General features: G+C 40.3%; 1 protein-coding gene across 1 annotated transcript; it reads right to left on the bottom strand.

Moving 5' to 3' along the window:
• Positions 1-2,580: 2,580 nt before the first annotated feature.
• Positions 2,581-12,489, bottom strand: meox1 (mesenchyme homeobox 1). Its single transcript, XM_085466835.1, has 4 exons — positions 12,181-12,489; positions 11,511-12,054; positions 5,865-6,037; positions 2,581-4,006 (listed from the first exon to the last, which is right to left on the bottom strand). The coding sequence occupies exons 2-4, from the start codon at positions 12,013-12,015 to the stop codon at positions 3,884-3,886; spliced, it is 801 nt and encodes a 266-aa protein (XP_085322961.1). The 5' UTR covers positions 12,016-12,054; positions 12,181-12,489; the 3' UTR covers positions 2,581-3,883.
• Between the last annotated feature and the right edge of the window lie 758 nt (positions 12,490-13,247).

Below are 13,247 nucleotides of genomic sequence, written 5' to 3'. Positions count from 1 at the left end.
ATCTAATCCATAAATTTGGCCACCCCAGTGTATTTAAAAGGAACCACCATGGTCAAAAAACAACATTCCAGCTTCATTAGTTTACACTGCTGATATTAATACTATCATTACAATTGGACATGGTTTATTTTGACTGCTATTACCACTAATACAATAATAGACCCTAATAGAGGCTAAGCAATGGGGGGGAAATGGGCACGGGATCGACTTGGAGTAATTCCCCCCCAGCAGCTGCAGCGGGGGGCCCAAAGGGGTCAGACGTACAGTAACACTTGACCCCAACTCTGTGTATGTGTGTGGAACAACCATCCCACCCTCCCACTAACTCCGGTCCCTGCAGACCAGCAAAAAGGGCAGTAACCTCTGAAGGCTTTGTTTGGTTGGCCGGAGTCTGAGCATAGGCCCACCATTGTAAGTCTGAGGACTCCTATGCTCGAGCTCTTGTTTTCTTTGGGAAGCAGGAAATTGGATGACTGGCTACCTGCTACAACAACATCCTGTACTTGAGAAGGCGTCTTTTCACCCATACCCACCTATTATTTCCCTTTTCCATCATACACAAGTGGTCAGCCAGCATTTTTTTTTTCTCCTTCTTTCTTTTTTTCCCTCTCGTCCTCAGGGCCCCGTGCGTGGGTTTGTCTAGGTTCCACTCAGGTTGAGATCAAATTGGCCCCATCCAGATGCTTCCGTTGAAAATAGTGTGTAGGGGCCAAATACTTTAGCTTTTGGAGCTTGACTCCACCTTGTCAGGTTAATGACCCTTTGTGAGCTCACTGGAATGACAGTGATGATGTGCAAAAATGAATGTTCCTATTCAGACGCTCAAACATACTCACATCTACTTATAGCTCTGCCAGTGCTTTTCAGGTCACTGTAGACCAATCATCGTGATCTGTGTTGGGTCTACGGGAGACCACTTGCCACTATGAAAACATTCTTAAGGATTACCGTGCTATATAGACAGGATCTGTGTGGGCGTTGATGAGAGCTGATTCCAATCTGACCTCAGGGATATCCGACCTGCATTTGCGATATTAATGAAGATAATTATGCCATCATCAGGTGGGACGTTGGAGGTTGCAGGACTGCCCATGGACTACATAATCCTTCTTGGAGAGACCCTCTTATATTGTAACCGTTTCACTGCACCTGGGACCATGTAACCATTGAGGTCACAATGCACACATATCTGCACATTTACATGAATGCTTTTAGCCTCATTATCAAAATAAATGAATTCATAATTCAGGCTGATATCATGTTGACACAAAATGACTTTGTATGTAGGAGACTGCCTGCTGCTGAAAATAAGGCATGGCATCAGTGTGAATGCACCAAATTACTAAGGCCAAAAGCAACATTAGGGCTGTGTTAGCAGCATTTTTGTGGATTAAACACTTTTATGTGATTGGATTAAACATAAAAAACAGAAACAGCCAGTGTTATTTCTATGTGTATTTCTATGTGAATTGCCATAAATATCCAAAGCATGTGATGTTCATGCTTGCTGTTAATTACCTTGAGTCAAGACTTCTCTTCCGCTTCCAGCTTCCAACACTCATTAGCAACATTAGCCAATGTTAGCTTTTAAATGGAACAATCGCTAATGTCAACAAATGACTGGCTCCAAGTGCAACACAGGTTCCAATGCAAATTCCAACACAAACTCTCCAAAAACAAAAACTATCCTGATTTTAGATTTTAGTGAAAAGATAAGTTATGCTGCATTCCGTTTACCTCGGAAGTTTGAGCTGGGAATGACATCACTCACAAGTTGAGCGAGTTCTAATCGCAAAGTTGGAAAAGCTAGCAATAACAGGATTTGTTTTCCTCCTTACCAAGATAAAAAAAAAATTATGCATTACTATCAATACAGCACAAGGCATGTTTTTTTTTATGTGTGTGTGTGTGTGTGTGTGTGTGTGTGTGTGTGTGTGTGTGTGTATTTGTGATTGGCCTATTTAGCCAGTCACAAATACACAACAGTGGCTGTGACAGCTAAGTTACAGCTAGCTCAGAAGTTGCCTAACTTTAAGCTTCTTATATACTGGAAATGGTTTGCTAATTGCACGCCGCTTTGCAGCTGACAGCTGGATGCTTGTGGACATTGCAGGCCCTGATTGCCTGGGTAATCCTCTAACATATTTACTACCAGGTCATATGTCAATCAGCTGTATTCCTTGCTGTATTTGGTAGTTGTTGCAATTGCTTGGAAGTTGAGAAAGGTTTCTCTTGGTCCCACCCAATTGCTGTCATCAGTGATTATTTCACTCTTAGTCACTTGGAGTGAGGAATGTTATTCAGTTTCTCAGGTCTCCGGTTTCAACGTCACCAGTGTGGATTTCAGTTTCAGTTTCGCTTACTATAGCCGTTATTTATAAAACAGTGGTTGAACGGGCTATCTTGCAAGTTAAATTTAGCCAAGAATTTAAAAAATCTGAAATAAAAGTGCTACAGTAGTAGGCAAAAAAACACAAGTAGGCAGTAGATAGCATTGATAAATTTGATGATCAGGTCAATGTTTTTGTCATAGTAATGCTCAGGTATATAATCTGACATAAAATAGCCCAATACCATAGAACAACACTGTCCTGTGTATATTTAATCAGTGTTCACACAGCTGGCACATATATGCAGCATGCAAACAGGAGCTGCAGGGTGTTGACTTTAGTACACAGTGGCCATGTGGCTCATAACTAATCATGCTTCCTGTTTGTCATGTTAAAAACATTAAAATTAAAAACTGCTCTTCGACTACATGGTCAAAGGACAGGCTTATGAGTTCATTCCTATTTGGTTGCATTATATTGTACACTCACTGATAAACGGACCGATTAAGAATATTGATTGGTGCAGTTTTGTTTGTTAGATTTAGCAAAAAATATTTTTTTTGTGTGCTATTTCTTTAGCCCTTGCACAAGAAGAAGAGTCATCATTTTAAATCATGGTACAAAACACTGATAGTTTAAACAACCACCAATAAGTGCACCACAGTGTTTGATATAGCTACAATATTTCGCTGCATCCATTAAGTGCACACACATGCAAACTATTTAATACTTCTGCTTTCCCCTGCCAACAAAAATAGCAAATGGAAGCAAACTGAACTATCAGTAATTATTTTGCTTTTAGGAATTATAGTCACACATAATAAAACCATCTGCCAAAAATACACATCTACTGTACCTACTGTCCAGTCATAACTCAACTGTTGCAGGTGGAAGAAATTACCAATATGTTTCCCATTTTGCAACAGATGATTTATTTTATTTGCAGAAACAGTCAACATCTGTGTTTTATCAACAACATTCAAATGGTATAAAACATAGTAAAAATGCCTTACTGAAAAGAAAAAACTCCAAAAAACTATATTCTAGGAAAAAGAAACTCTCAAAAAGAAAAAAAAAGAAAAATCTGATTCGGAGGCACTTAGGCCTTGGCAACACTCGTGCAGTCTGAGTTTTCCCAGGTGGTTGTAGTCAAGCGTCAAAGGCCATGATTACAATACTGGAAGCAAAGGGGAGGACCTCAAACACAATCACATCATAGGCTGATATGTCATCACTAGCCTTAAAGCTGCTGTATGGACTTTGTCACTAATATACAACGATCAGGAGTATCAAGAGGTGGGCCTCTTAAATGGAGTATTTATCAAAGTTGTATGAAAATACAGTTCATTATGGACATAAATCAACTATTTACAACAGAAAACAGTGACGGATGCTTGGTGTTTTCTTCTTGGGAATGAAAAAGTCTCTGGAATTATTTGGTTCCTGGAGCCAACTTTCCATAAAATCAAAGGTTGCGTTGGTGTCCAGTTGAGCGCAGGCCTCGTTATTTTTTTTCTTCTTTTTTTTTGTCCGAAGACAATTTTTTAAAAACATCATTCAGAGCTGGGTGAAGCAGCTGAGTCTATGTCGTCATTTTCCAGCTCGTTGGGCGAAGCCGATTGTCCTCCCTTCACTCTCTTCCACTTCATTCGCCGATTCTGGAACCAAACTTTAACCTGTAGTGGAAAAAACACAGGAAATATTAAATTAGCATATAGAATGATGACTCTACAAAGTCGTTAGCATGGATACACTGTTGAGGTAAATTAATGTAGTTAATTGTGGATTAGGGGCAAAATTGCTAAGATGTCAAAGGTTGATTTCACAGCATTCTTTGTCTTTTGTGATCAGTTTTTAGATTTGTATAGATCATTAATTGAAAAGAACAATAGTAGCTCTAGTAGTATAAACACTTAGCACTACAAATAAAGGCTGTGGTCTTAGGACAATACAAATCTAAACCAGATACCCTTCTCACAGTACTTTGAATTTTTCACCACATTTGAACGTGTAACAGGATCACTGTGGCTTTTCTCTCCAGTTTGCAATTTTTAGCAAAATTTACAACACGGTCAGCAAAAAAATAGACAAATAATCCTCCACAAATCTCCCAGCACAGATTATAAATTCACTTGGTTTGCATTGGCCTTGCAGGGAGCACGGCTTGTCAGTACAAAGCACTGAGGCCTGGCTGCAAAATCACTCCAAATGGAGGGAGAGAGTATCGTATAGACAGCAGGTCAGAAAAGTCAACTGTCAGGAAGTCAGCCTACACAGGATGTGAGTTTACTGTACTTGTGGTGTGGACAGTGCTCATCTGTATCTTTGTGCTGTTCAAAAATGAGAATGAGCTCATATTTTAACTATCCAGACATAAATAGCTGCAAAAACACACACTTCCCGAGACCTGGGGAAATTACAGAGAAAAACTGACAGGAAAAAAAAATGAAGAGTGAGCATTTGTTAAGTCTGTGACCAAGATAGTTTATTTAAAGCTTTAGAAAATGTCTTACTTAAGCCTTTATCAGTAGGTGTCTAATACAGTTGGTTCCTCAAACAGCTGGGGCCTGTACATTTTAGTTAACATTATTCACAGTGGAGGAAACAATACACTTTGAAGATTATTGTTAGCTGCGGATTTGGTGCGGTAGTGAGTATTTACAACAGAAGAATGGTGTGTGGGATGCTCCATGGCAGAGAGAAATACATGCATTTTAAAGCAAATAAACCTCAAGTTATAACCAGGCTATGCATACGCAGTTATTATGTTTTTAAAGTACTTGATTATGTCAATTTGCAGACAAAAGCACAGGTTTATTTCCCTTAAAATTATAAACTAAACTCTCTCAAATAGATTCAAATTAACTCCAACCTGTGTGTGCACAATTCAAGGAAGCCTTAGGCGACCCCTGCACATCCCACTAGAAGTGTCCTCCCCTACAGCTCTGGGATTCAGATAAACCTCAGTCTGTCCATTACTCAGGACTGATTGAAAGGACGGCAAACTGCCAAAGCATGTAGGATGAATTGGAAAGCGCTGTCTGGTTGCAGTGGGAGCCCTGAGCGAAGATGGAACCTGGCTGTGTGTGAATATTTCTGTCCATGTATGTGTGTGTGTTTTTTAGGGATCTGGGAAATAGATTTAGGAGCAGACGGCAGCATGTGTGGTCACTGTGGCACCACGGCCTCATTAGAAGGAGCTGAGAGGGACAGTGGCTTGACAAGCAGACCGGGGTTTGATCCAGCAGCATCGACACATGTTCGCCCGATTTCATCGAGTCTGGAGCTGCCACCCACTCATTAAAGCTGCATGTCATTCTGCTAGAACCACAGAATGAAAACTACTGTGGAAAAAACATGTTCATTGTACTTCAAATGCCTCTGTGTTTATGCATTGGTATTTAGTACAGGGGAAGGACAGACATTAAGGCTTTCCAATATGTTCCAAGATGTTGTATGATGTTGATGTGGAATGATAACATTATGGTTCATCCTGCCCTGCTGGAATTTGTATATTAGGGAAAAGCGTTGTACCTGTCTCTCTGTGAGGTCCAGGTTTACAGCGATCTCGTAGCGACGCAGCCTGGTCAGGTAGTTATGGTGGGTGAACTCTGCCTCCAGTTCTCTCAGCTGCTCCTTGGTGAATGCTGTGCGCTCTTTTCTTGCCTTGCAGCTGGAATCCACCTTAAAGCTGGACTCCTGGATATCTGGAAAGAGAAAGGCATTTCATAGAGTGCGAGCCATTTGCCAGTTTATTCCTTTAAACCAGAGATTCCCAATCAGATGTCAAAGTGCTCTAATGGGTTTGTCGACAGATGAAAAAAAAAAAAAGAACTATTTATGAATTGGGGTTTGAGTGAAGAAATGACTATTAATCAAAAGTCAAAGTAAAGGCATAGCTTTTTTCAGCTGCTCCCAAGGGGTCGCCACAGTGGGTGGATCCACATATTTGATTTGGCACAGATTTTTACACCAGATGCCCTTTCTTATGCAACCCTTCCAAGGATTTGTCTCTCTTCCTAGTTTTGAATTGCAGACCTTTCGTGTATTAGGTTATGTGAAAATATTAACCACTACACAAGGGAGCTACTTTCCAGCCAACATAACGGCATAAATCAGTAAAATAGAAGAGTAAGCCTAATGGCCAATAAGAATCGAAACTTTAAAAGATTAAAATTATCAGTAAAAATGAGAAGGTTCTGCGTGTTGGTGTATCTGCCAGTTAATACCTTTAGCTAGCTAAACATTGTGAAAAATAGTTTCAATGGCAAGCTAAGGTTATGAATATTTTCTTAGTTAATAGGATGGCTACCAAATTGAAATTGTTAGTTAAAATGTGGATCATCAAATAGAATTTTAACTTAACATCCTAGATAAATAATAGACTAATATAAGAAATTGGCTATAATTACAAATAATTTTGTGCCCAGACTAAATATTGTACATAGTTTAACAACAATAATAATAATAATAGTTAATATAGCAAGCTAAAATGAATAAATTGAAAATTATAGCTAATTTTCTGCTAAAATCATGAATAACAATAAAGAAATTTGCTAAATATGTGTTAAAAGATTGAAGAGAAAATTATACAGAAACAGCTGAAAGTGCTCAATAAGGAACAGTGGTATACATGAATTCAGATAAGAATATTTGAACATTAAGAAGCTGTGTTGATGGCTTTCTCTATGAGTCTGTTTGGATCAACTTAAAGGGAAAGTCAGGTGACACAAGGAAACCAATGCTTTAAAGCTGTTTGCAGTGAAGGTAATAAATGATCTGTACGATCCCATAATTTTTGTTTAAAACTAAATAAAAATGATCAGCATCCCCTTTCTTCACAAGCAGCTACACATGCAAGTGTGCTACTTGACCTGGAGACCCTTCATTTTCCTATCATTCACAGCTAATCTGATTTAAATTAGCTCCCCACTCATTTTGTGACTGGCCTCTAGTTCGCAATTAAACTGACCTCAAGACCCTTTTCAACCAACAAACCATAACTCCAAAGGCTCTTTAAAGGGTGGCCCCTCATATAGTAAACACTAAAACCAGCACTTTTAAAAGAGACCACCATGACCTGGCCTCACGAGTCGCGTACACCTGCAACCTGCGCATGCTGTAGTTATTTTTTGCTGCTTATTTCCCCTTATTTGTCTGTTCATGAACACATGCTGTAAGTGCAAATGTCTTCCTCTAAACATTCCTTCGCGATTTATGTATGTAAGAGCGTATCAGCACAGGGCAGGGGCCACCAAACCAGCCACAGAGGGCCTAAGTTAGTGGAGGAATGCAGCGGAACATCGTTAAAGCCTCTAACAAAAGAACAAAGGTGCGGATGTGTCCAGGTCGGAGTGCTACGTCGGTGTGGGTGTGTGTGTCAGAACAGTCCCCGTGGGAGTGCTCGGGGCAGATTCACATTAACTCATCTTTACATGACAGCAAACATCAGAAAAAAAGCCTTGAGATATCTCTGTGAATGTGGCAGTCAGAAAACCCACAGCCTAAGATTATTCAAGAAATAATGCGGTTTATACATTTATATATTTCCCTGCATTTCTCACATAGCTTAGAGAAATGGCCAAATTTTAAACCTCATTAACAGGATAAACATATATGAAAGCTGGTTGATTTACCTTTAAGTAAAACCTCTCCTGTGTATTGAAGGGAATGAGTTTCGGTAATAATTGTGCAGGGGTAGAGACACCAGCAGCTGATGTAATCACCAGAAAATGGTTCTAATTTGTCAAAGTGAGAAGTTCTGCTCTGTGCTTGCCAGAGCAGTGTGCCAGAATGTGAAATGGACTGCAGCACCTGGGCCAGATGTGACTGGGCAAACCAGGACATACAGTGTTTGTGCACACGTGTAGTTTTTGTGTACAAACGCCTAATGTGCCATGTGGTTTGTTAGGGAAAAAAAGAAGATTTGTTTTTGTGGTTCAAGAATCAATAACGACGGGCATCCTCAAGTGTGCCGACTTTTGAAATTTCCCAAGACAGGTTTAGCTGCTTTGAACACCTGGCAGGGCACATACTGGCTCTCACCAAACAGGCCCCCAATAAATATCCTGCACAGCCAGAGGCCATAAACTAACAGGGAGAGGGCTTCTGCACACAGCAGGGTCTCCCAAAGGCAAACAGCATTTGGTGCCTTTCTGGGTGGATGGTGCAAAAGGAGTTTGTCTTCATCAGGACTGAATTAAAGTTGTTGTAAATTAGTGATTGTTTTAAAGCAGAAAACCCCAGGCGAAAACTACTGATCGCAAAAATGTGTGTGCTAAAGTTCAAGACTGAATTTCACAATGTATTAAGACAGTTTATTGGCTAACGTTTATTTTAACCCCTTTAGATAGCGTCTTTAAACTGTTCTCAGTTAATAAATGTTTAATTTCTTATTACAGCACTTTATGAGAATGGTGCTCAAACTTACTAGGCATTTATTAAAGGAATAACATTTACCAAGAACCTCATTCATCGTCCTAATCCTAATAGAGATTAAGCATATAGTTGCAAACTATTTGTATTCTAAGATATTTTAACCAAAATACTTCATAAGCTTGTGATGCAATGGGCAACAGTATATCTTTCTATCAAGCCAAAGATTTCATGGTTGTACATTTCCAGTAACTGAGCACAGTTTTCTGTTTTTCTATTTTATACCCTTGGCTTATGGTCATGGACCCCTAGGTATGATGTACATTTGTGCAGATCATGCTGCATTTAATCAAAATCAGCAGCTTTAAAAAATATTTTTAAAAAAAACATTTTTACACCTACCTGAAAAATCATTTTTTGCATGTGTAGAATCATTTTGCAGTGCTTTATAGTATACATTTATTGCTTGTTTGTATATGGATGGTTCACAGAAGCAGTTAAATTGTTGAAAAAGCATCAAAATGCATGTAGCAAAACCATCCGAGCTGTTAGAGGAAGTATATTTGCTAACAGTTACTGTGTTAAGTGTTAACACGCTCATTTTGTAATGGTGAAGAACTCCTTTTCATGCATGTCAGACCTTAAAATTTAATATCAAAACCATATTGATTTTAGGGCCAGCAACAGTCAAATGTTTATAACAGCATCCCTGTTAAATATCACAGTGTTATGATGGTCAAATTTTGGATTGCAGTCAATGTCAGATCATATCATTTTGGTTTTAAACATTTGGAAACTTTACCCGAGTGCACCACATTTCCATATCAGAACAAATACACAGAAGCAGACCGTATAGCAGCTGCTATGTATGTGCATGTAATGTGAATGCCTTCAGGACATTTTCCTAATATATGCTCTCCTACCAGCTAGTCAATTCGAAAAAGTGAATGGTTCTTTTCTAAAACCCAGAACTGATGCGGTGGTCAGACATGTTGCATGCACTCAGTGGGAGATTATGTTACGGCTTAACGACAGGAAAATGTCAATGGATAAGAATGTAAGAAGTGGGCTCACAGGAAAGTGATTTTACCAGACGTGGTCTGGCATGTTTTCAGCGTAGAGAGTGGAGGTTACAATAAGGTAAAAAAAAAGGAGGGTGGGTGGAGTGGGCTGGTGTGTGGGGTGCTCCCTCACCTCCTCTTTTTCAATTAGACTCATGTCTGTTGCATGCATTGGTCATGTAGTATTTCCAAATTTGCACGCTTTACAATCAGACATGGTCTGTTATGTTTGGACAGGTCAGGGTTAAATACTGGACACTTTAGATGACACCATCTTTAGCAACATGCACTAGTGTACTTCTCTATGTGGTTTGAATTCAATATTAACATTTCTGGACACTCATCGCTCTTATGAATGCGTTATTTTTGTATTTGTCTTGGTCTTTTAATTCTGTTTTGGGTTCCCCTTTTTTAACTTTTGTTTTAATTTCTTTGATATTTGCCTGGCAAGTGGAGTGTTGGCTATATGAATAACAATTACGCCACACTTGCTTGAGTTCTAATAACAAAATTTCATTTAAATATATATTAAAATGTGTAAAAAGTTACATTTTTTCCAAAGTATGGATGCTCATTTTTCTTTCCTGTAAGACGCATAAATCACTGTGTTTATTACAGGCTAAATTTACCAAAAGCGTCTACAAATGAAATATGAACGCTCCATATGTTCTGGATGTGTTTTTATTTTGCTAGGGTGACAGTCCCCATAATAAAACCTTCACACATTTAGATTCACTTTAAAACTAAATGTTTCCTTTGGCCTGTTGTTCTGCTGCTAATGTTTCGCCTGAAACTTTTAGGATTGGTCTGTCGTCTGTTACTTTTGTGTCCTATTAGCAAGTGTGAAATATGATAGGCGAAATTATCTAAGGGCATTACTTCTTATTGATGTTTGAGCATAAAAATATATATTTTTTAGGAAATATCTGGAAAGAAAAATTGTATAAAATTAAATTAAATACATTGAAATATCACCAAATACAGTTTTTTTCAACCCTTTTATCCGCTTGAAAAATTCATAGCAGCAATCAATACGCAACAGGATTGTGTTCAGGAGAAAAATACAGCGCAAAATCCCCAAAAGGCCTTTAAACGCTTTCCTCTTCACACCCAACTTCGTTTTTTATCATAATTTTTAATGTCGCCCTGCTATAATAAATCAAAGGTCTTTTTCCAACGGATACAGCAGCAAAATGAAAAGTTCAAATGCCTCATGAATCATCCTTTTGAAAGCGCTGGAACAATAAGAGGATGCAACTGCTACTTAAAGTGTGTCTTGAACACAAAAGTCTCGTCACCTACTCACCTTTTACATAGCGATCGTGTGAGTGTGCTGCTTTAAGGCTGATTTGGTGAGGAAATGCAGAGAATTTGTGTCATTGCCAGCTGTGATACAGGGCGCGGGAGGAATTCTTGACCTTGATGCGTATTTTTTTGATTTTCAGTGAGGTAAGAATGACGTAAATATTGTTTTTAGTTGATCTGTTTTTACACCTGTGCAGTAGTTTGGCATAAAAACTAAAGGAAAACAATTGTGGAAGTGGTTTTTTTTTTTTTTTTAGTCTAAAATTTATCAGAGACCCTAAACACAAAAACAATATATCTGCTTTTTTTTTTTTTACCACTCCTAAATTTGGCTATTTGCTTTCAAATGCCTGTAGGGATCACTGTTTTTTCTGTTCTCCTATACTTTTAAACCAACACACACCAGGTGGCACCCCTTGATCCCAGCTCGCTGGCTTACCTGTGACATCTCTTTTCCTCTTATTGGAGCTCTTCTTGTCCGAATCGGCCGACGCCACGCTCTGGGGTGAGTATTCTCCCTCCATACACCCGGGCACGGTGCCTGGAAGCCTGTCCCCCCCTACACTGTCCAGCTCAGGCCCTCCAGCCCCACTGCCGCCGCCACCTATTACTGCAGGGGCAACAGGCGGGCAGGCCTCAGGTGCTCTCACACGAGTCTCACATTGGTTGAACTGCCAGTCAGCTCTTTGGTAACCCCCTTGGCTCTCTTGGTACAGTCTGTCATCGCGAGGGTAGGCTGCGTGCGGCGTGCTCGACACCAGGCAGGAGGTGGAGAAATCTGTGTAGGCCAGGAACTCAGGCTTCTGGTGGAGGGAGAACGGGGCCTGTTGGTAGGGCGACTGCAGATTCACCCCTGGGACCCCAGAGTGAGGGTTCCTCATGCAGCCCCAGATGGGGCTGCTGGGATGGGCGCTCCGCATGCAGCTGCTGGCCGGCTGATCCATCGTGATGCAAAAACCCTTCGCACGAGCACAGTCTTTTTCCTGTCGAGGAATTTCAACCTCTCTCAGAAAGTAAGTTAGGACTAGAAATCGATATCTTTGTCACTTTTGAGTAATATCCACTTCAGCTGACTAAATGAACACCATCGTCTCACTGCATCTACTCACTTCTGTCAGAGGCTGTTGACGCTTCCACAGCCCAGAGCACGTGAGGATAGACACCTTCCTGTGACAGCACGTTTCCCTCTCTCTCTGGGAGCGTGCGTGACGTCCTTTGGAGCCTCTGGTCCTGACACACTCTCACACACTTTCCCTTCTGCGTCGCTCTCACACACACCCTCTCTCCTTCCCAGATCTAACCAAGTTGCTGCTCTTCGGGAAAGCGGCATCCACAACTGTATAACTCCCGTTCTCGGGCTGGCTGTTTTCACAACTCTTCTAAGGCATTCTTGACAAGTGAGCCCTCCTCCTTTTTAAACATATAGGTGGGAAAGAGTGGCAAGTTTATGGAGTGTAACGTGAGACTGCAGAGGAGGAGCCCTGCCGGCCACATGTTGGTAGTACCCTCCAACCAACCCTGCCTCATCAAACTATTAATCACAGGGGAAATTTTATATGCACATCTAATGGGCTTTCCAGACGTGGTGCTTTTAAAGGGACATTGTCTGAAAAGTATAAAGCAAGCACCCACCCACATGGGAGCTGGGGGACCCTGACTTATTTCAACTCCTTAGTGCTTTCTGACACCCAATTTAGTTCCTTTTTTGACACCCTTTAGAGGAAAGTTAACCGTAACCCTTTCCCTCTGCACCCCTGATCCTTGCCTGTCCTCTCCAATCTGAAAAGTCTTTCCTTTTTTTCCTCGTGCTGTTTTTATGGCTGTGTAAGTGTGTGTGCACATTACTGCAACACACCTAAATCCACCTGGCTGGACTTATTTAACTTTGAGGTGAAAGGACAACTGGATTTGATATTGACTATTCAAGCGCTCACACCTCCTGAGGTTTTCTCACATTATTGAAACACAGTATGAAATTTCACCGTCGTATTTTACACATACAATCTAATATTTCCCCTAAGCAAACACTGTGACTGGGAGGGGAGAGGGGGGTCTTTGTCAGTTCATTTTAATTTTGTGATCCTGCATCTCTTACTAAATCTCTCTGAGATGTCAAGCAGCGTCAGCAGCAATTGTTTGCGACACCAATCACATGTAGATTAACCGCATTTGGATG

This window comes from Copadichromis virginalis, linkage group LG8 (assembly GCF_057382275.1).
Source record: "Copadichromis virginalis isolate Kocher_CV1m ecotype Utaka linkage group LG8, C_Virginalis_male_GT1.1, whole genome shotgun sequence".
NCBI classification, from domain to species: Eukaryota; Metazoa; Chordata; class Actinopteri; order Cichliformes; family Cichlidae; genus Copadichromis; species Copadichromis virginalis.
Note: the sequence above shows the minus strand (reverse complement) of the source record. Positions and strands in the feature narration are given on the sequence as shown.